General features: G+C 46.1%; 1 protein-coding gene across 1 annotated transcript in view; it reads left to right on the top strand.

Annotated features, from left to right (window-relative positions):
• Nucleotides 1–24,180, top strand: part of DPP8 (dipeptidyl peptidase 8) — a 263,369-nt gene that overhangs the window by 64,890 nt on the left and 174,299 nt on the right. The window contains exon 4 of the mRNA XM_069625113.1: nucleotides 9,275–9,448. Coding sequence (XP_069481214.1) covers nucleotides 9,275–9,448 — 174 coding nt within the window. The remainder of the gene's footprint in view (nucleotides 1–9,274; nucleotides 9,449–24,180) is intronic.

Raw genomic sequence — 24,180 nt, 5'->3', positions numbered from 1 at the left:
CATGGAGTGAAAATTACATACAATCAGGAAATCTTTCCTAACATCCCCCACGCTTTACAACATCTTTACCAAGCTCCTCTTTGACCGCCTTGACGACTTGGGTGTCACATATACAAACTATGCTGACGACACCCAGGTCCTCATTATGCTCACTGGGAGCTATGAGAAAGATGTTGCAAAGATAAATAAAATCTACCTTGAAATCCAAGCCTGGATGGCCACCCACAGCCTTTGCTTAAATGACGACAAGACGGAACTCCTTATCGTCGGTTCCCAGGCCCGCCTTAACAAACTCAACCCAGGTATCAGTCCATCACTATTGATGGCAATATCATAAAAGTCTCAAAAGAAGTCAAAACGATGGGTGTGTATCTCGACTCCACACTTTCGCTCAAAAAACAAATAAACCCTACTATTTCATCCACAGCCTATAATAATAAACTTATCAATGCCTGTAAACCATTCTTATCTACCAACAGCTGCCTCACTTTGGCTAGGGCACTGATACTGTCTAGATTGGATTATTGCAACACACTCTTCCTTGGTTCCACTAATCACAAACTGAACAGACTACAGATTCTACAGAATAATGCCCTCAGATGTGCCCTTAATATTCCCCGCCAGACTCACATCTCCTCCATCAGAAAGGAGGTTCATTGGCTCCCAATCCGTGATAGAATCAAATTGCGCTCTCTCGTCATCCCACACAAATGCCTCGCCCTGACAGCCCCACGTTACTTATCAGATAAATTCACCAGACAAAGCTCCTCCAGACCGACCAGAACCCCATATCTGTACCATCGAAACATTCCGAAGTTGAACCTGAAAATGGCAGGGGGAAGCTAGTCTGTTCTGGTCGTTCAGAGCCAAGGTGAAGGAGTTGATCACAACTCGGCAATAACCTGCTACCTGCCCTCAGCAAATTCTTTCACCCTGTTAATTCTGTGTTATATACAGCTGCAGAACAATCTGTAACCCGGTCCAATTTGTAACCTTTGTCATGGGCCATCCTGTAACCTGTTCCCTTATGCTATTTATTGTATTGCCTTCTGCTGTCTTTCGCATGTGCAACCTTCTGTAACCTATGTTGTTCTACAAGACTAATGTTCCCAGTTACCCCAGGGTTTGGCTGCGCTATACAAATAAACAAACTAAACTAAATACTGCAGGCAAAGAACAAGATGATAGGTGGTAGAGAGCAAGGGGGCTGCAGACAGGGAACAGAAGACTGAAAGCAGGGCAGCAGGGCTCCAGTGCAGGAAGCACAGAGGTTCAGGGCAGAAGGCGGGGGCGTGTAAGCAGAGTAGCAGGGCTGCAAGGCATGGAGCACAGGGCACTGGAACAGGAGCAGGCTCTGGAAGCAACAGGACACAGCAGACATGCAAGGATCAAAGCACAAGGTGCTGGCAGCAAACTCCATGCAAGAGCCCTGTGCTCCTGCAGGCAGCTGCCTAAATAGTGGCAAGCACTGTGCAGAAGCAGGCTCATTAGCAGCGCCTGGAGCGCCACACCTGAAGGTAATCTGCACCCTCCCTCTGGTCCTGGGAAAGTGAAAGCAGCACTGATCTCAAAGGCCTCTGGGGAATGTAGTTCTAAGACTGCTGCATAGAATTGGCCAGGGAATGAGAACTGCCACAAGGTGCATTATGGGATATGTAGTTTGCAAGACTTGACATGCCTTATTTAATTTCACAAACGGAAAATAAAGACAAAAATATGAATGGGCATTGTCCGGGGAGGATTATGGTGATGAATGAGTTCCAAATATTCCACAATTGGTGCTCCAGTGGCGCAGTCGGAACACTCACTTCGTTTTAACAAAGGTATTATGGGAGTTGTAGTCTTGATTAACAGTGATGCTGGGTTTCTGATATTTATATTATTGTTAGCCAATGTAATGGTAGTTAATTGAATAAATGAAATGTAAGAGCCTCTTACAAGTGAATTTTAAAAGGGAAGCCTAGAACTCAATATGGTGACATGGAATGTTTCTGTCTCCTGCCAAAGTCTCCAAATGTCCACACTGTCTGTAGACTGCGCAACCACTATAGGTGGTTGGCCATGCATGTTATTTCGGAATCTCTGACCTCCCAGTGGGTCTTGCCTTGTAGAAGGAAGTGAAACATTTGAGCGTGGTACCCCTCAATTCTCTTCATTCCAGCTGTTTTCAATAATGACAATGACAATGATGTATTATGTATATAGCGCTTTAATCCAAAGCGCTTTACAGATCACATATTTACATACAATATCACCCAACCTAAATTGGTACTCGTTTATCGACCTCGGAAGGATGAAAGGCTGAGTTGGCCTTGCCGGGATTCGAACCTGCAACCGGCAGATCGCAGCAGCGAGCGATCAACCCGCTGAGCTTTCTTACCGGCACTCAATAAGCATTAATTTTGTAAAATCTCTCTTCTGCCTTCGACACGGTCAAACATACCATCCTGCTCAACCGTCTCCGTGATAACCTGAGTATCACTGATCAGGCACTGGCCTGGCTGACCACTTTCCTCTCTGATCGACCCTCCCAGCTCCAACGTGGGTCCTTCCTGTCATCTGTCTCCCTCTCTACCTGCGGTGTTCCCCAGGGGTCTAACCTCTCGCCCTGGCTTTTCAACCAATACCTGGCAACTCTCGCTCACTGCATTGCCATTTTCTGGTCAAATTTCCTATGCTATGCTGACGACCCTGAACTCAATTTCAGGCTGCCCTTGGCCACCTCCTCTCCTTCTCTGATTGCCTAACTGCCATTCAAGATTGGTGTGCCGCCAACGATCTTTGTCTGAATGCCAGCAAGACAGAGATCCTCCTCATCGGCACACCCTCACGATCCTTTCCCCTCACTCTCTGGCTGGCCTTCCTTGGCCCTCATCCTACCCCCACCTGCGAGGCTAAGAACCTCGGAGTCTTCTTTGACTCCACATTTTCCTTCTCCGCCACATCTCTGATGTCTCTAAAAAGTCAAACTTCTACTGCACCTTCTCAGAGGTACTCTTCCTTTCCTCTCCTTCCCCTAGAAGCTCACTGTCTCCCAAGCTCTGGTTCTCTCTAGGTTGGACTACTGTAACGGCCTCTTTCTAAATCTACCTGCCTCTACTCTCTGCCTTCTGCAACTAATCCAGAACAGGACAGCAAGACTTGTCCTTGGCCTCAAGCCTTGGGATCGTATCTCTCCAGCTCTGGAATCTCTCCATTGGCTGCCAGTGGATGGAAGGATTAAATTCAAAACCTTCTGCATTGTCCAAAAGGCTTTCTGGGGCCTGTGTCCAAAATACCTCCAGCTATCCCTCTGCAAATTTACCTTCCCTCTTGAGCTCTTCGCTTCTCTACCTCTAACTCCCTCAGGGTCAGCCGTTTTTCAAAGTAACATGCTGGGAGTAGATCTGTCTTCGGCTGGGGCCTCTGTCTGGAACAGCCTCCCTGCCACTCTGAAACTTGAGGAGAACCATCTCTGGTTCCGGAAGCACCTCAAGACCTTCCTCCTTTGCTTCTGCCTTCGCCCTCCTCTCCCCTGCTGATCTTTTTTCTCTCTGCATCGTGCACCTGGCCACCCTCTGTCCTCCGGGCCCAGGTTTTGCTCACCCTGCCACCCACTCGCACTACCTCCTGGCAATCCCTTGCACTGTGGTCTGTATCTGTAACCATACAGCCACCCCCTTTTTTTTCTTGCACTTACCAAAGACACCCTGTCTGTTGCCTTAAACCCAGGACTTGCCACTCGTTGGCTGCACTACCTCTGTTATTATTTTTTTTTAATTATTTATTTGTTTTTCCTATGCGCAGCACTTTCCACTCCCCTTCCCTCCTATCCCCCCTTCCATGCACTTTTCCGCTTTCCCTCTCCGATGCACTTGCACGTTCCCAATGTCACTGGGCCTAGTAAGATCGTTGTTTTTTGTTCTCCCTTGTTCTCCTCAACTTGCTTTGTCGTGCTCTGAAACACTTGTGTACGAGCGCAATATAAATAAAATATCAATATCAATGGGTGCTATACGGCAGCCGAGGATTCAGCCTGCAGTAGAAAAGCACAATGGTAGGAAAATTAAACCACAGCCACCAGCCATTTAAAGTAGTGAGGGTAACATAAAAAATGTTACATGAGTAGGTAGGATCAGGGGCTACTACGTAACTACCCAGCACTCACACTCCCCATAAAATGGGATGTGCAGGATTTACAAAGAGAAAAGGTAAGTAAAGTCAATTTCACCTTACTATTCTTGGTAACAGCAGTTCACCCAAGAAAAGATATTTAAACCTTATGAGAAATCTAAAGCATTTCTCAGTGACACTGCACTGAAGGTGCTGTGTGTCACCATACACAAAGCAGATGCCTGTGGAGTTTGTCAGACTCCAAAAACAAAAGAAACACATAATCCAAATCAGGTCAAAAACACATGAGCGAGTGAGAGAAAGGGCACACTCACACCAGGGTTAAAATTAAAAAGTCCAGCAAAATAGCTGGGGGTCTCTAAGGTGGGAGGAATTAAGCACCAAAATGAAAATTCTCCCTAACATGCTCTACTGCCACTCGAATGGTGTCCGGGCACTCTGTCAGATTGGAAAATAAGAGAAGGGATGGGTTTGTTGGTGGTAGAATAAGGAGAGAGCACAAGTATTTTTGCTGCAGTGATGGTAGTTTCAGTTTGGAAAATAAGGTCATTGCTTGTGTGTTTCTATCTAGGTGGTATGGGTTGTTGGGCGTGCAGGCACTTGTGGCTATATGGGAGGCCTTGTGAGATATGGCGTGAGGATGCATTGGCCCTGTTGAGGATTGTGTATGTTATTGGAAGAGGTGTGGAGTTCTGCAGTTTGGTGTCAGTGTGGGGGGGGGGTGTTAAAGCTTTGTGCCGAGTGGCATAGTTGGTTTGCTGTGGTGCGTTTGCAGGAGTATGGAGAGTTTTAGTATTGGTTAGTGGGGGTAAAAAAAAGAGGATGATCCTAATGGCATAGGATTAAGTCACAATCGCTCAGGTGGGTTGTTGAGTAACTGAGACCCATTGTTCCATGTTGAGAGTCGAAGTATAAAGGTTAAAAGCGAAAGGGCCTCGTATCTGGTGTTTGTTGACTCTGACCAGAGTTTGAAGTCTTTTTAAGCCTCACTCCATGGCTTGCCCTAGCCCGGGAATTTAACATTTGTGTGCATTGAACTGATTCAGGCCAGGTAAGGGCCTGCAGACTGCACCAGTATACATTGTGGAGCTTGTGTGAAATCCTAGCTGCGCCTGTGCTGGCTGTCCATGATTTGGCTGCTGCGTTTGAATGTAGCAAGTCCTCAAGTAAGTGGTCTCAGGATTTTGTATACCTGGAGTTTTTCTTCAGTCCACCATTGGAGCCAGCCAACAATCCGAAAGATGAGAAGCTGCAGAGGGCCGCTGGAAGACTGCTACAGGGATTGCTGTTGATCAATGTATGTAACGCAAGGGGAGCACTGCTCTTCTGCTGACAGGGGAGACCTTGGATGGTGCATTCCTCACTTGAACTGGTTGGCCTCACTGGTTCTGAATCTTGCATCTCCAAGGCTGTCCTTCTGGAGCTCTGACAATTCACGGTATGAAACTGGCATTAGCATCTGAAGATGGCACTTCTCTTGTTGCCTACATGCTGGTGTTGTGACACTCTCAGTTAATGCCTCTCTTGGGCCCTTGACTTTACTGCTCTGCTGCTGTTGCTCTATCAAGAAGGAGAAGTCCTGCTGAAGACTGAGTATCAAGGTCCTGTTCTATGTCTGCCAACCCTGTGTATGTTCACTTTAATTGCTCATCGTGCCTGTGACGCCCAGTTATGTGGAAGTGAATACCGACATTCCTCATCCTGAGTTGACAACGGAAATGGAAATTGTTGACTCACTAGATCCTGCTGAGAATATTGTCAGTGTGCACCTACGATCCCTGTACCTCCAGTGCCTAGGGTGAGATCATTTGTCCCCAACAGACAATACTTTCTTGGAGTCGTTATTTGTTCTGATCTGGGTCTGAGGGGCTGATTTGCATTCTGGTTTTGAAGACCCCCTCGTCCCCCTTTTGTGAACTTTGGGGGTAAAGTCCTACCTAGCAGCTAGCCTTGCTGTGACTTGCTGTGGTGGTGGAACGTTGGCATATGACCCTGTCTGGGATCCCCCTGTCTGGCTGGGATTGGTAGTTGCTGCTTCCTTTGCAGAAAATCTACTTTTTAAATTCTGCAAATTGACTAAAGTACCAACTACCACATTGAGCCCCTTTAATCCCTATGGGAGCACTTTTGGAACTCCCCTAAAGCAACCTACACTGGGGAATGTATCTGGAACATTTTGGAACATTTGTTCCTCAGTTAGGGATTAGACTGGTTACATTTATCTGCTCCAGTAGTGGTTCCGGGAAACCTCCTAATAAAAACACGCAATAAAGGCAGAACATTCTGTGAGGGGTCTGAAATGAGAGGCGGGCAACAGTTATGCTACTCTCAGTCAGACATTTTATTAAAAAGAAGTGGGTTGGGAAAACACCTCCCTAGTCCTAATCCAAAGAGGAACTTCCCTACCTAGGAAACTTAAACTAAAGATCTGTCTGTGTCAAGTAGTCAATAACTGGAAAGCCATCCTTGTGTCCAGTTGACCCACCCTCACACTAGAAACAGAGCAACAAAGGGTGCAAGGAAAATGTATTTGACTTCATGTTACCAAAAAGTGTTCATAACCAAAAATATAAAACAAAAGTGTTTTCCAAGGAAAGACCCTTGGATTCAGAGGGTGGTTCCCTTCCCCTGGATTTATGGGCAGGATAGCAAGAATGTTTCTTGATCCAACAGTTCCTTTGTGTCTTCACTGAAAAGTTCTTGTTCAAACAAATTCCATAAGTCTTTCTTTAACTCTCCTTGTGACTTTGGCGGATTGCCTGGTGTACTCCCCTGCCAGGAATTTGTCCACAATGTTGGAATCTTTAAACAGCTAAAGGTGCTGACATATTTGCCTGCCAGGAGTTCTATCATGGGTTTCTCAAATCCCCTGGTATACTACCCTTGCAGGTATCTTCCCACAATGTTAGCTGCCTGGTGTACTCGCCTGCCCAGGGCTTCTTATTTGTTTCACTCATCCTTTTCACCATACCGTAGTAGCATATGTCATGTGGTGCTCAGTGTATCTGTTTATAGTAACACTTAATTAAGCTTTACCCCACACTGGCATCTTATGCGTCTGTACTTGCTTGGGGTTTGTTGCTGCACTTTGTCTTGTCTGCTTTCAAATATTCCTCTTATTGGGTATTGAATTGGTATTGGGTTTTGTCTGCATTCAAACTACTTTTTGAGTATTGTCTGTATTAGAAATCTCCTACGATTCAGTCACTCGTTGCATGCATGTCGGTATGCACCGGGGTCCCCAGCGGCTTTGAGTAGACTCGCTCACCGTTCCCAGCATCTCTGACTCTTGGTGTGCCTCTGCGATGATGCTCCCTCACTGTGCGAATGTCCTTCCAGCGTTTCCTGCAGCTCTGCAATCACTCACCAGCTTTCCTCCGCGACTTGGTCCGGAGAGCGCTGCTCTCTGAACGACCATACCTCCACAACCTCTTCTGCGGCTCCCAGTGCTTCGATGGTCCTTCAGGTGCACCTCCTACGCCTCTCCTCCCTTCTCGCCACACCGGTATGTGTGTCTCGTGTTCGCAAGCTGCCGTCTGCATTTGCATGTCTTCTCTCCCACTGATTTCTCCTGCACGGTTCTCTCCCGCATTGCCCTTTTCACTAGTGCGGATGCCATTTTTAAATGCCCAGTTAAACAAGTAGCCTGCACATTAGGCTACAGCACTCTTTTGGTTTGCATAGACTCTTGCATCCTCGTCCCCGTCTCAGTACCTGAGGGTTTATGGGAGTTGAAGTCCACAGATGTTAACATATTTCTTGAATGGTGTTGTTGAAAAGTCTTGCATTAGGATTCATCAGAAACAGAAGACGTTATATATGAGTTGTGAGTGTTTGTGTCATAGATGGGAGTGACATTTCTGACTTTTACTATAAGGGGGAACCGTTGTGTGACAATAAGCCATTAAGAACTTGGGTATTATAGGGTCTTTATCAGGGGAAAGGAGGGAGGGGATACTACGTCTCGTCCGACTGAGTCCACACCGCCACCCGGTAGTTGTCTCCTCTCATGTGATGCTCCCTCATATAGCCGCCCCCAATGTTAGTATCAGGTAGCGGCTGTCATCCCCTGGCCACATGAGAGGAGGACAAATCAGGGGAATAGTTGATGGCTCCACTGGATTCTTCACAATTCCCAGGGTAATTCAGCTGAGGCCACCAAACTTGTTCAATTTGCTACTCAGTAGTTACTAATCAACTAGGGATGGGCACATTCATTCACTCTAATGTGAAACCGGCAGATCTTTGGCAAATTCCAATGTGTAATACTAACCGCTTGTCATTGCACGTGTAGTTCTCAAGAAGTGACAAATATCAGAGTGTTCTCATAATGGTGTTTTGGCATTTCATGGTGTTGAGGATTCACCCACAAAATTAAGAATTCATGCGTTGATTCAGGATTTGCCTTCCAGAGTCTGGCAGAAGGGTTTATGCACGCTTTCTATTTGGTCAAAATGGAACCATTGAGTCATTTCCAGATCGGAATCTGCACAATGTGAGCTCATGCAAATCGTTTCTCCAACTCTTCTTGCCCTAGGCAAAATTGATCAGGCTTTCAGGTTTGTTGCTATGGCAGGTAGATGTATTGAACAAGCTGTGCACCTATTCACAGTGTCCAGATAGGCATAGTTTTGGATGTGATTTGCAATTTATTTTCATGATGATGAAAATAAATGTGCCAAGTCTAGCAAATAGTAGCAGACATTGGGATGCAAACCTCTGTTTCAAGGATGAAGGAATTGCAAGAGGAACCATCCATTCATGAACTCATGCTCCATTCATATGTTTGACACACTATTTTCCCATCAATACTGCAAACACATGTGCTCCTTGTCTTTGTCCTTTATGATGTTTTTCATTCTATTCCAACCCTGTTTTCCTTTTGTGCCTGTCCTGCTTTTCTTTCAACCTACTTTGTCTCTTTCACGCACTTAAGCAGGGCTAGAAATTACAAGTTACTAGACGGGCATAGAAAGTCACTTTTCCCGTCAATTCTTTAAACACACATTTAGAGACACATTCACACACACACATTCTTACTTGGCAAGAGTCCATGATCACTAGCCAATGGTTAGTGGTGAGTGCAAATGTTGAGCCCTGCTTAAAAACGATATAAATGTTACCCTGCCCTCAGACCTTTGTCTCCGATTTCTCCCCACAGGCGATGCCAGATTACAGGACCTATTCCAGGGAAGAGGAGCTTCTCAGAGAGAGGAAGCGGATTGGAACCGTTGGCATTGCAGCCTTCGACTATCACAGAGAAAGTGGCACCTTCCTCTTCCAGGCTGGCAGTGGGATTTACTTTGTCAAAGATGGAGGTGCACATGGATTTACAGTAAGTTTGGCACAGTAACCGTCTCACTTTTCCAGACAATTGGTGGAGAGGCTACTTGTCTGTCACACCTTGTAGGCACTCGGGTTTGCGTGTTGCACGTTTGCATGCAGGGTAAAATACAGGCCCCATAGTTACTAATGGGTCTAGCACGTTCTGTGTGGACTGTGCTGCACAGTCCTGGCCCTCAATGCAGAACTACTTGGAACTTGACTGATTTTTATTTCATATTTAATATCGTCCTGACAAGACCACAAATGGCAAACTGAGCGTTGTATGTTTGCAACTTGTAGTCTCATGTCTCTATGGCTATGTCTCTGGCGGATCTTGTCTGCTAAGGGGTCAATGGCCACTGTAAAAATCAGGGGAGAAAAGGGACAGCCCTGCCTGGTACCTCTAGCAATAGTGAACTGGGCAGAGTGAAGGCCATTGGTGCTTACCTTGGCGACCGGGTAAGCATATAGGAGTTTCACCTACAATCGGAAACGGGGGACGAAATTGCACCTCTCCAGGATGGCCCACAAGATATCCCAAGAGACTAAGTCAAAGGCCTTCTGCAGGTCTTGTGCCGCTACCACCGCCTCTGCCTCTGGGTCTATAAGGGTCAAGATGTTAACAAGACGCCCCAGGTTAATCCCCAGGTAGAGCGGCCTGGTATGAATCCGGCCTGATCGGGGTGAACCAAAAATGTCATGTATGGGGCAAGGCGGAGGGACAATACCATGGTGAAGATCTTTACATCGCTATTAATCAGCCAGAAGGGACAGTAGGAGCCACTTTGCGCAGGCGGCTCATCAGGCTTCAATAGTACCAAGACTATTGCCTCATGTGGAGTGGGGGGGGGTGGGGCTTACCTGTTGCACATGCTTCCTCCCATATGGCAGATACGCGAGGTACGAGGCGTCCTCTATAGCATTTATAAAAATCCATAGTAAAACCATCGGAGCCAGGGGCATTCCCCGCTGAGAGTGAATCAGTGGCATTCAGGATGTCTTCAGTGGTCATAGGCCGAGCTAGTTTCTCTCCGGCTTCGTCAAATAACAACGATAATGGGAGGCTATCAAGAAATGCCTCAATATCTGATACAGATGCAGTGTCAGTATTTGCATATAATGCTTCGTAGAAGGAGCGAACGCCTCATTGACCTCCGGAGTCGTATGCACCAGGACCCCGTCCCCTCTCTCAATCAGGGGAATGTGCTCATGAATGGCCCTGCGGATCAAGCGGAGGATCCCAGCTTCTTTTGCCAGAGCAACACAACCGGTACATGCCTTGAAGGCCTCCCACAGGGAGGCATGCGAGTCAACTGACCCGGTGTTGAGTTCAAAGTATTCATGAATAATTGCTCCCAGCACGGCCTCGAAGACAGGATCCAAGAGCGCATTTGGCTTAAGACGCCATGATCGCTTCAACCCATATTTCTCCACCCAGGTTAGTGACCGCGTTATTGGGAAATGGTCTGAGAAGGTCCTGGGTAGAATTTCCATGCGTCCTACCAGCCCGACCAGTGTATTCGAGAGTAGCCATCTGTCAACCTGTGAATGCGAGTCCTGCAATGTAGAATAGAAGGAGAATGCACGAGACAGTGGGTGCAATAGTCTCCATGTGTCAACTACCCCTAGGTGAGGCCTGTATTTCTAGTATGGACTTAGCCACCCTGGTTTGCTGACGGGTCTTAGTGCTGACCTATCAAGGTTGTTGTCCACAATGGTATTAAAATCGCCACCCCACGCTATAGGAAACCAGGGGAAAACGGGCCAGTATTGTGTGAAGCTGTGAGAAGAAGTTAGGATCATCTATTTTTAGGCCATATATATTTAAAAGAACCACCTCTTGTTCCATAAGTGTACCATATACTAGGACGTAGCGCCCCCGGGGATCTGTATGTGTCTCTTTGTGGATAAACCTGATGAACTTATGTATCAGGGTCAAAACCCTGCGGCTCTGCGTAGAGTAGGTGGTGTAATACTGTTGTGAACCCCATGATCTAGCAAATGCTTTGCATCCACCATCCAGTGCATGCGTCTCCGACAAGAATAGAACTTGGCTTTTATGACGCGCAACATAAAGCTGTAACTTACACATCTTTACCGGGTTGCCCAACCCCTTAACATTCAAGTTTATGAATGTCAGCTCTTCAACAACCATTTTGTCAGTACACAAATGGCATCAATGCCCGGCCACAGCCAGATGAAAACAGCCTTCAGCATAACTAAATCTCCCAATCAGAGGTGTGAATCCCCACCTGTCATTAACCCAACAACAACAGTTGCAACTCTGCATGGGGGCTGTGCGTAGACCAAGGTCGGCTTCCACACAGACGCAAACGTAGATGGCAAAATATGGTGCACAGTTCAGGCTTTCAAGGAGTAGTATAACATGGATCGCAGAGGGAATTTGTGGGGACCACACATCGGAGCGTAGGTGTCGTGGTCCCCTCACAATGGGTGTCTAGGGAGATCCAGTGTAGTCTGACAGGTCCTTGGGAATCAGCCAGGGAAGTGGTCTTCGTGGAACTGGGAGGCTTCTTCAGCAATAGTGAAAAAATAGACCTTTTCAGCGTGTTCTTAGCTGGATATATAATGGAGTACCTGACTCCCACCTCGCGGAGCTGGTTCTTTTTGCGCTCCTGCTGTGAACACCGACAGAAAAGTCGGGGTAAAGGTGGATCTCGGCTCCCCCTAATCTCAGCTCCCCCTAATCTCAGCTCCCCCTTGGTTCCGGTGGCACGAAGTAACGAGTACCTGTCCAAATAGTTAAGGACTCTTGCTATTATAGGCCGGGTGGAGCTCCAGGTCTGGGTTTCGCAGCAAGAGAGCGATGGGCTCGTTCAAACGCAAACTGAGGAGACAGCTTGGGACTGTCTAGCAGTGAAAGAAGGATGTGCTCCACATACTCCTCCATGGGTCTGTCGAGATTCTCTTCAGGGACTCCGATTATGCGTAGGTTATTACGCCGCGATCTGGACTCCAAATCATCATTCTTTTTGCTGACCGCCTGGACCTGCCTGGCCAGTGAGGTGACCTCGGCCCTTAGTGCAGTTACACCCCTTAGTGCTGTGACGCCGTCCTTGGCTGAGCCCACCCTGGCTTCCACTTCAGTGACACGGGAGTCGGCCTACTCCATATGCGCTTTGATGGAGCTAATCGTCCCGCTCATGTCGTCAAGCTTGGTATGCAAGGTTGTGAACACCTCCCACATATATTCAATAATCTTCTGGAGTTCGGAGGGCTCCCCCAATGACGATGGAAGTGCATCAGCTTCCCCATGAGCCTCTGCCGGTTTTGGCGCCGCCCTGGTGATCATGTTAATTGACCTCTGTTTCCGGCCCACTCCCTTGGTCATGGTCTCGTGGGACTACAGGTATGGTATGGTACGGTACAACACCAGGGGGCCAAAAGTGATGAGCGCGAGGAGAGGCACTCCAGCTGGCACAGCGTATCCGAGAAAAAGATCTGCAGGGATGGAAGTTCACGCTACACAGATTGAAGAGGATGATGAGCTCTGTAAGTGAGTGAGGGCCAGTGTCTATAGTACAATCTTAAAGGTGACCTGATGAGAGCGGAACACCATCTGCAGACTCCACAGACCCCCGGGATCCCAGCAGTAGTTGTTAGGCCTGGAGCACAGTGGTAACCCAGCGCTCCAGGATTCAGTGCAGCGCAGCAGCTGGCGCCACATGGATAGACCAGGTGACCTGCAGTTTATTTGGGGGTTGGGGGTATAATGATTGCTCCTCAGTGAATAGGACCTTCCATAGCAGTATAGGTCCACTGGAGCCTGGGTCACCCACGACAACAGTTGGGCAGTAGTGGTGAGGGGGTCCAGGGGCACAGGGCACCTCCACACAGAGTCCAGCAGCCAACCTCACCACACTGGCGCAGACCATCCTCAGGAGGGGGATGCAATGGCCCGCACAGTCTCGGGGTCAAGGTCCAATGTCAGCCAAGGGTTCCAAGGAGCAAGAGACAGTCACGGTGTGTGGGGTATGGCAGGCCACATCCAACGTATTCAGGCAGCAGGGGGCGGCCAACAGCAGGAAAACAAAGGGCCCCCTCAGCACAGGTCGCTCCATCGGTAGGGGGGAAATCAAATGCCAATCAGCGTTGTAGGACCAGCGATCAACTCACTGGAGAAACTGCAGCAGGGGAGCCCCGGCAGGGACATTAGGCGGGATAGATGAGAGCGGCTCCAGCAGCAAGGAGGAGGAGCCGGATCTGGAGTCCAGGGTCGCGGTGTCCCTCCCGCGGCCCCCGTGCTGATGCGCTCACAGTGCGGCCCCTCCAGAGCGTGTCACCTCTCGACCCCCTTCAGTTGGGGCAAGGGGGCAGCATGGGAAACAGTGGGGGTCAAGTGCCAGCACGGCTCAGGTTGTGCACAGCGGACCGGGCGTTCGGCCGGTGTCTATGGCTCGTTAGGCAGCCACAGGCAGCCCATGGCATGCAACAACACCCACAATGTCGCCCCGGATGATAAAGGGTGCTGGCGGGTGTTAGGAAGGGCCCTGGATTCTCAAGACCGTATGGCAGATGGAGCTCAAACTCACGCGGCCATCTTGGTGCTTGCGCAACAGCGCCCCCATATTTGTTTGTTTTCTAGGAGTGTTCTAAGACCATAGGGGTCTGGTCTACAAATGTCATCTAATTCTAACTTATTGTGGCCCTCTGGGCTTGGCTGTTCAAGCATTAACCCCTCTTTTGTACACGTGTAACATTTCAGCTACTATGTGTGCGAGGTCTAGGAATTATTGTGGCTTTTTTCTGTGTTGGCATTTTGGGTCTTGTGTATGAGTAGGTGAATGTTTTGTTCTAGTGTATCTAGGGCTCCCTTTTCTTCCCACCCCCTAGCCTCTGTGTATAATGCCTTACCATCAGGTACACTTTAGTATTAGAGGTGGGTTGTGTGAAGAATCCTACGGATCCCTCACTGAAATCCTGCCTTAAGTCTTCTCCAAGGTGGCCAGGGAAAGACTGATGATGCCGGATCCTGACGTTGGGGGTGGTGTATTGCAGGAAGATCATCTGGGAGGAGACCAGGCCCAGGGTGGTGAGGAGATCCCTTTGGGTAAAACACGGAACGTGTCCTTTGAAGGGGAACATTTTTCCAAATTGCCAAAACAGGTTATTGCTTATTGCCATTATAATGTGTTGGGTAAGATTTTCATGGAAATGGTAAATCTTCCTGACCTGTGTCAACCCCATAACTTTTTTCTTTACTGGTGGATTATTTTTCCTTTCCTTATACCTAGGTGAGTGGGAACCTTTTTCCACACTCACGGAATCTTCTATTCTTTTTATGTGTGTAATTTTCTAGACTCTCCATAGTGTCTATTTAAAGTTATCAACTTTGCTGGGTTGCCCCAGTGGCTCCCCTTTTAACTTTTTCTGGCTAATCTCGAGAGAACTACAGTTCCCAAGGGTAGAAAGGATCGTTGGATCCCTTTTACGTTTTATTTGGTGAACCAGCACACCTGACCTTATGTGGAATGCTGGGGAGATGCAATGTATCACCTTTCACACTAAACCTGTAACAATTCTGTTACACGGACAAGCTTACCTTCAATGGCTGGTTGTAGCGATACCTTGTATTAATTTGGTGCACCTTTACTGCGGTCTTAGTTCACAGCTGCAGTAAAGGCACCTAAGGGTTCTCATTTTACCAAAATGGCCCCTGTCTTCTTTTTTCGTCATTTTAATGTTTCTTGTCCTTTCTTGTTCCGTTCCCCGACATCCAGGGCGGGAAATTCCTTTGTGCAATTTTTATTTTGTCTTCGGTGGGAGTCCCCTGGACTCCCCGCCCAGGCTCCAGTCTATCTGTGATGGCAGCAAACGAGGGAGGAGTCCAAAACTCCACAGCCCTTTGTCTTCCTCCTTGTCTGAATGGAGACAAATCCCAGTGGGGGACTGGCTGTCCTGATTGGACAACTAGGCCGCCCCCTGTTGTAAAATGCAGGGAGAGACTTCAGAAGTTGTGCTGTAATTCCTGTTAAATACTGCAAACCTGGAAGCTGAAGACAAGTTGACCATTGGAACCGGAACCGAAGAGGACGATGAAAGAAAAGCGGCTGAGACGATTTCCAGCGACCGGAGAGCCTGCTGTGTAACCGGAGCCTGCTGTAGCCCTTCCTTCCAAACTATCTGGGGAATCCGAAAACGACGACCCCGACCCTGATGAGACCCACTAGACTGAAGAGACCTGCATTTGGAGCCATCACAGGCGTTACTGCGACCTTGCAGGACTGCAATACCCCAATCCCCAGGACCTCGAGCCATTGTGTGGTGCCCGGTATTCCGAATCTCGCTGAAACTTCGTGGGCATCCTGATGGATCTCCAGAGACCTGAATTGAGTCCGAAAAGTCCCCTCACCAGGGTGCTGGACCTTGGTAACAACGAGAATTCAACTGCGATTTTCGGTCTTTTGAGCTTCTGTAAAAGGTGCCAAATCTTCAGGACTGCATCCAGCTGCAAGGAAAACCTTGCCTAGAGCCTTCTTCATTGATCACTGCTGCAAAATCCTTTCCAAGGTCCTGTTTTCGGTCACCACGACAAGGAATCCACTGACCGGGTTTTTGCTGCAATATCTTCTTCAATGCGGAGGTAATGTATTGACTTGAGTATGTACCTTACCTTAGGTCTGTCGGGATTACTGTGTAGCTGAGGGGTGTTTTTTGTGATGGGGTGGCCTCTCATCCAGTGCACCCAGTACCACTGCTAGAATCCTGCTAGAGTGTCTTCTGTGAAGCCCCTTGTCCCTCTTCTATCTCTAGAAGTAAAGTACTCACCCGTTTCCCCAGTCTTTCTGAGGAATTCTGACTTTTGCTACTTAAGAACCTATCCTGACACCCTTCTGCAACTGAGAACACTCATGCTCCAAGAATAAGGTGAATACTTTTTCATGCTCCAAGAATAAGGGGAATACTTTGTAGGGATTGGGCCTTTTGCCTAGAAAAGAGAATGCATGTTTAAGAGTTGGTTGGTAACTGTAACTCAGAGTGAACAGTTACAAAAGTTCTTACTTCCCTTGGATTTGTGATGCACTATTCTTAAAAGTATGTTTAACATGCTTCTTTCCTTAGAAACCGTTTTGCCATTCTAATAGAACGTAGATGTGAAGGTATATTGCTCACCTGTGATTAGGTTGTGCCTCTTCCCAAAAGTCATGTGTTGGTTTCACCAGATTATTCCTGTTAGGATAATTGTATGAGTGTCCCCCAACTGGGTCTTGCTTCCCCTGACTTTCTGTTAGCCTGTCCAGAATAAGTCTGCATTAGGTTGTTTCCTACCTAGAATAACTGAGTCATTCAGTAAAGTGTAACATTGGGTTTTGCTTTCCCTGTGCTGTTTAGATGGACACAAAAAGAGTTTTTGGTTCTAACTGTCCCTCATAAGTCATACATCAGTTACTTGTATTGCTGGGAAAGATCTAACCTGGACTTCATTGTGAGCTTAAAAAAGTATATGGGTTTTACTTACCTTGAGTTAGCTGTGTGCCATCCTAAAATAAATTGGAGTTGTTGCTTATTTCAATCCGTGTTTCACTGATCTCAGAAGCGCCTGTAATTGAATATTACATCCTTAGGTTTTACTCACCTAGTATAACTGTGTGCTATCACAAAAGTAGTTATAGGTTTTTACTGTACTTGGAATAAATGTTCCACTATTCACAAAATGTATGCTGTCCAGTTGACTGGTTATGTGATTTGCTGCCGAGGGTCACGGTACAACTGGTAGGGTCTACCACCCTTGAATTAATTATTGTAATCTGAAAGTAACCATTGGTTTTTACTCACCAAGAATAGGTGTGACCTATACAGAATGTGTATGAAAAGGATTGACTTCCCTAGAACTACTGTTAGGTGTTCCAAACAAGGTTTATGCTTTAGTCTGTGTACCTTCATGTATAGTGTTGTGTTTCTATAATTGTGATTACATATAATGTGTTAGTACCTATTTGCCACTAGATTTATTTGGGCCTACTTGTATTAAAATAAATCATTTATTTTTACATACATAGTGTTTCTTTGAACCATTTGTATTACAATTTCATTTGTACTGATTATATTGCCCTCTCTCCCTCCTAAGATATGCCTGGCTGCTCAGTCGACGCTACCATGAATTCAGGTGGTACAGCCTTATACTAAGAGTGGAGTCTTGTACTGCCTCAGTTGAATGGTTTTACTAAGCCCTTAGTTGGACTTCAGAAAAACTGTCCTAACATAATGTCACTGAATCATATATAAAATCTGTGGCTCTGGGCACAAGTACTAAAAAACCTGAACAAGCCTTACCCACAGACAGACCCTTCAAAGTATTTCAGGATAGACATCTTCCTTGCTCCCAAAGGTATAATGGAAAGGAATCTAGAAGTATTGCCTTAAATAGACTGCCTTCCTCTATAACTACAAATAATTCTAATGCTTTATCCTTAAATAACTTTAAGGGAACTACATCTATCCTAAAAAAAATAAGAAGTAATTTAAAAGAACTAATTTTGTTTTTGGGCACTACAAGTCCCAGGATCCCACAAGTACTGGGACGAGGAAGAGGGTTGAAAAGGCATGCAGTAGTCAGGCAATGGAGCTTAACAGCCCACACCTGAAGGAACCTCAGAGGCATAAAAGGCCCCCTCAGTTGTAGGCAATTGGAAAGAGCTGGAAATGTTACTGGAGTGCAAGCGGTAGCAGTAGAAACAGAAGAAGGCACAAAGCTGGCAAACCAAGCAGAAGTGGGAGAACCAGAGGGACACTAGAGCGTGGATACAGCAGATTTTTGCTTGTTCTGAAAAGGATCCTGTCCCCAAACTCTCAAGTGCAGACTCTGCGCAGTGGAAGGTGTACAGAGGAGCTGTTTTTCCCCATGTTGGCCTCATTGCTGTGCTTGCCGTGCCGAGAACGTGCTGGAGACCGAGGCGGGGAGCTGTTGTCAAGCTGTGGGTCTCAGAAGCGAGAGGGGCTCCTTAAACGTGTGGCCAGACCTAAGACGCCTTCAGTGAGGAAGGGTGTGGGACCCGGTGAAGCCAGAAGCAGTCGAAGTTGTGGCAGAAGTCGTGGAAGTCGTGCAACCCGCAGAATAAGGATTTCAGAAGTTAGTGAGTGAAACCTGGCATTCTAATTCTTTGCGCAAGCACTGCCGGCAACAGTATCCAGTTTCCCAATTACTTGCATATAGTTGGAAGCGAGCTAAAGTTCTTCGTCGAAGCTTTAATAAGCCAACAATGGAAAAGTAGTTCTTGCGTGTACTGGATAATTCCTTTTTACTTGCATGAATAGCAAACACTGATAAAAACCCATTGTTAAATATTTAAAGAAGGAACCCTTACGAAGAAGTGGTCGCGTATCTCTTATTAAGAAGAGTGAACCTTGCGAAGGTCATTGCTGAAAACCAAACCTTTTTTTAAAAAACCTTTATTTTTGGTTTTTATAACATAATACAACTTCACACCCACATTAGGGTGGATTTAAACTTTGCGCCAAACCCCATTCTCCCCTCCCCACTCCACCCCACCTTTTAGTTCAATGTCCTCACTTGTATGCATTGCACCATTCCAGTTTGTTGTTTCATGGAGGCAGAGGTGTTAGGACTGAGGCTTTACCAGAGCGTATCCTCTGTTTCTGAAGTGCCCGCTGGGGAGCAAGGGACCTCCTCCGCTTCATTCATCACGAATAGTATCAGAGGGCCCCAAATGTCAGGTGGACGGGCATGTAAGGGAAGTTGTTTAACAAAGTCTGTTTCTACATCTTGGCAGTAGAGGATGTCCTTGCGCCAAGCAGCGATTGTTGGGTGGGGGCCTCGGCTCCAGGCCATGGCAACCCTCCTACGGGCTAGTGTCAGCAGTAGTCCTGCCAGTTTCCTTATTGGTGCGGAGAGTAGTTTTGTCATTCCAAGTAAGGCTGCTGTCTGGATCGGTTGTATTGCTTCCCCCACAATTGGAGCTGTCGTCTCTAGGACTTGGTTCCAGAATGGGGTTAGTTTGGGGCAGTCCCATGCGAGATGGACAAAATCAGCTGAATGTGTCCTACACCTTTCGCATTTTGCGGATGCTTCAGGGTGATGTTTGTTTGCTTTTGCTGGTGTGTAATAGGTTTTGTGAAAACAAATTGAAGTGGATTAGTTTAAAGCGTGAGTTGAGAGCAATTTTTTGTGTCTGTTTCAGGATGTAGGTCCAATCCCCTTCTGATATGGTTATGCGTAGGGACTTTTCCCATCTGACTTTTGCGCGAGTGATGTTGGGGGTCGTGTCGGTGATAATAGATTTGTAAATTTTGCGACATCAGCCTGCCCTCGCCTTGTGCCTGTATTACGTTGTGCAGCAGTTGCCAGGTTGGTGGCTGACGTGGGAAGTCGGGCAGGAGTGTTTGCAGGGTGTACCGGATCCTGAATAGAGGAATACGTCGAGTGCGGTGTTACCGCCTCTCAATTTTGCTTGTTGTGGAGTTATAAAGCCGTCCTCAGTGAAGAGGTCACGTAGGTTCTTTATACGTAGCTTTTCGACCCATTGGCGGAATACTGTCTCTGACGTCAGTGGAACCCCTGGTATGAACTTGACAGGCAGAAGGCGAGAGTATCGGGTTTGTACCCCATACTTTTGGGCTAGCTTCTTCCAAATTGTGTACGTCGAGAGCATTACATTCATGGTGGTGTTTGGGACAGGAGTCCGGCTAAAGATGACAGCAGTTAACAGATTGGGTGTTGCTAGGGCTCGTTCCACTTGCACATGAGATCTGATTGCTTGTGTGGCGTACCAATGACTGAGGAACTGTGCCTGCGCTGCCCAAAAGTATTTCTCCAGATCCGGAAGGGCCAGACCTCCACTTGTTACCGGGAGTGTCAGTGTTGCGTGTCCACTCTAGCCGGTTTGCCCGCCCATAGTAGTCCGAGGACCATGCTTTTTAATCTGTTCAGGAAGGATTGTGGTAGCAATAAGTATAGCAGTTTGGGTAGGATCACCATCTTGACCAGGGAGTTAGTGGTAAAGTCTTCCGTCGTGCTACTTTTTCCTTGTAGGTATTTGACCACCTCTTCGTAGTTGTCTCGGAATACCTCTTGGTAACTTAGTGACATCTGTATCCACAGGTATCGGACTTTGGATGTTTTCCATGTGAGCTGGAAGTCGTCTGCAAATGGTTTAGTTTTCGGGGTCAGTGGGAATATGATCGATTTTGATTGCTTGATTTTTAATCCGGAGGCTGCTCCGAATTTAATAACTTCCCTCATGACTGGGCTCAGATTGTCTTCGGGGTTGCATATGAACAATGCTACGTCGTCTGCGTATAGGGATATGATGAGCAGGTGTGGCCCTATGATGTGTCCCCTTTGTTGTCGTTATTCTCGTATGTTGGAAGCTAGTAGTTCCATTACCAGGGCAAGGATCAACGCCGATAGCGGACAGCCTTGTCTGGTGCCTCGTTGCAGCTCTACGGGGGCTGATTTTGCTGTACCTACAATGATATTAGCTTGTGGCTTGGTATAGAGAAAACCAAACTTTAACAAAACCATTTTTTAAGTCTTTAACCTTTCACAACTATATGAAGAAGTACATGGATTAACTGGGTGAGCCCTCACACATGTGCGCTCAGTGCCTGCGATCAGTAATTCAGGTCTTTGTTTCATATAAATACGGGTGTGCCCCTGGATATATCTCAAACGGAAAGAAACAGTGCAACGACTATCCAAAGTCTTATGGATGTCTAATTTAATATTCCATTGTCCAGACTCCTTATTTGTGACGGTTTGTGAACAATTCATCTGAAGGAGGAAACTCACTTAACTCATACAAGTGCAACATTTGTAGGTGCAATGGAAAACCCAATAAAAGGCCATTTAATTTAAATTTTTCATGTAGTTCAAAAATTCTTTTTGTTTTAAAGAATAAGACATACAAAATACAGTGTTCTAAATACAATATCAAAAGTAAGATAAAGAAAGTCATTAAAAATCAAATCTAAATCAAATATCGATGCATAACACAACATAAATAAATGTCAAGGTATCCCATCAATTAAGATTCATTGGTGTTCCTAGTGCATATCCAAAATAAAAATCAAAAATTGAAAAGTAATGTGTAACTGGGCGATTGATTTCTGTAATCTTGTTTCATTCTTACATCACACAGTACATCAATTTGATGCTTGAAATTGACATAGAATCGATATTTCAACAGTTAAAAGGACTATTCCAGTATATGGAATGCTTATTAGTAGTTAGAGGATTTACAGAGTTGTCCTCCTGGTCCTGAGGCTGTGTGAATCCTATGTCAGGGTCTTAAGGTAAAAGATATGTTTGCCAACGTGATAATGACAATCGGTGCTGTAAGTACAGTACATCGTTAATCCATGTACATTAGTCAGACCATTAGGTATTACCGACCCCCCCCACCCCACCAGATGCTGATAGTGTCAAATTCTTCTGAAAGAAAATATAATTAACATAGACACATAGATTGGCACAGTACCACTTGGCAACAAACGCCAACCTATATCAAGAAGTGGTTGCTTTTGCCTAATTGTGATTCCCAAAGGAAGACTGAACTCTATCCTTTACTGGCATGCATTTTCTGTCCATAATTGAAGAGAAAAACGAGCATTGTTACCATTGAAGAGAACAGCAAAGATTGCCCACGCCAAAAGTCTCCACAAACTAAGAATAAAAGCAATCCTTTCTCAGAGCCAAAAGCAATCGAACTTAAACCCAAAAGCAGTTGAACCTTGCTTAAAATACAACTGTGCAAGCAGTACCTGAAGCCAACAGTGGCACCAGGGCTTTTGGGCAATTGTTGGGACTTATAGTTGGCAGAAGGTGAAAGCGAAGTTGGGGAAGGGAAATTGTCTGCTTGTAAAGTTTATTTCGAAGTTGACGCAACCTATATTGCAAAAGACTCTGAAAGGAAGAGAGAAGTGGTTCATAAAGGCAAACTTAGGTTGTTATTGTGGCAAAGATACGAGAAAGGCAAAGAGGCTGCCCATTTTGAAGAGAGATATTTAGAGGAAGAATGCCTTGCCTACTTGAAGGTGTCGAAATGCTTGAAAATGAATCTTGTAAAAACTGTCTTGAAGTCTCAATTTACTGTAGATGTGGTAGTAGTCCAGAATACCGAAGGTGTATTAGTATATCTGGTTGTCAGTAGATGCAACATTGCAGTAGCCTAAACATAGTTGAATACTTTGAGGCAAATTGTAAACTTGAGTAGAAGTGAAGTTGTTTAAGTGCAAGTAGCAGCACTGTGAAATCATTCTGACAAATATACCTATTGTGAATTCTAATTCTGTAACTAAAGACATTCCAACGGTTAACCAATAATTGTGTTTCACTAACTGTGATAGAAGTTGCATTTCTTGTGCACTATGGCAAGTCTTCTTGGATTGTTGGAAGTGGTGACAAAGCATTGTTGCATGGGTTACGATTGGTGCTGTCTGAGGAAGTGGAAAAGACATCTTGCACAAAGAAGAAAAGATTTGCTGTTCGAAATTTGGTTAACAAAACTTTGCCTAGACATTGAAAGATCAAGAACTGATTTGAGACTGTCCCATGTACAAGGATTTTCTTATTTCTCCTTTTGGGTAAATATTGAAGAATTATTAATTTTTTGGGACGGCAATCCACCCAGGTTACTGAGAGGTTATCAAGAAACTGTGAATGTTGTTTGTTATTTGAATTGCCATATATGTGTATTTGTTTAGTGTGATGGCCAGACATCCTGTGTTTGAGTGTTTCTCTTTAGCTTTGGTTAGGCAGGGAAATCCTCAGTAGAGTAGTGATAGTGCAGCATTTTTGCTTTGTGTTGCTTAGTAATAATTGTGCGTTTTGAACAATCACATAGTTGCTCGCATTGCTGACGCCTCACTGTTGGGTCTTCATTGTCCATTATTATGTTGATACATGGCCTCTGTTGATGCTATGTGCTATGTTTAACATAGGAACTTATTTGAACAATTAGAGATTATATGTGCAATTTAATGGAAGTGTAAAATGTTCTGTATGCCAGTGTGGTGCATTCTGTTGGAGTAACTGTGGGGTTTAGCTTTACTTCGCTATCAGTCTTGCTCGCTCACTTGAGTTAAGCCTGAATGCCCTGCCACAGCTCCCATTAAAGAGAGGGCTGGTCTGGTTTTTCCTTTGATTTGGAACCGCCTTTTGCCTTAGTTTGGATGGTGTTGCTTCCCCTATCCGGCAGCTGCAGAAACATTTCTTTAACTAAGGTGTTGTGAAGAAACCACGGTTCTTAAAGCCCTCTTGGGAACTGGATGCACATCCATCTTCCAATCGGGTACACTGCACCATTCAAATGTCTGAGCTGGGCACCACTTTATGCTTTCTGGGAAAAAGATGTTAGGTCCAAAATACAGGGTACATGGCAAATGCATGAATCTGTGTGCCGCGAGTCTTATCATAGCTAGGGATTGTGCAGGCCCAGAAACAAGGGGTGGCAAAATAAAGTCTGTGTGACTGGGAAGTTGGGCGGGGCTGCAGGCTGAAGGAAGGTAGTGAGCAGCTGCGATAATATCAGATGATCGGCTACGGCCAGGCTCATGATTTTACCACTTGGTACTATTGTGGAGAGGAGATGGCTTCTTTTTAAGTACATGGGAGCCTGTTATTCATTGGTAGTCGTATAGATTAGTGTGAAATGAGGACGGCCGCAAGTCTGGGCGGATAAGATACTTATCACCAGTTCAAAGCAAAATTGTTTGTTTCTTCCCTTCCTCATAATGTGGATGTGTCCTTGCAAAGACTATGTG

This window comes from Ambystoma mexicanum, chromosome 11, assembly GCF_040938575.1.
Source record: "Ambystoma mexicanum isolate Mex_15411 chromosome 11, UKY_AmexF1_1, whole genome shotgun sequence".
NCBI classification, from domain to species: domain Eukaryota; kingdom Metazoa; phylum Chordata; class Amphibia; order Caudata; family Ambystomatidae; genus Ambystoma; species Ambystoma mexicanum.
Note: the sequence above shows the minus strand (reverse complement) of the source record. Positions and strands in the feature narration are given on the sequence as shown.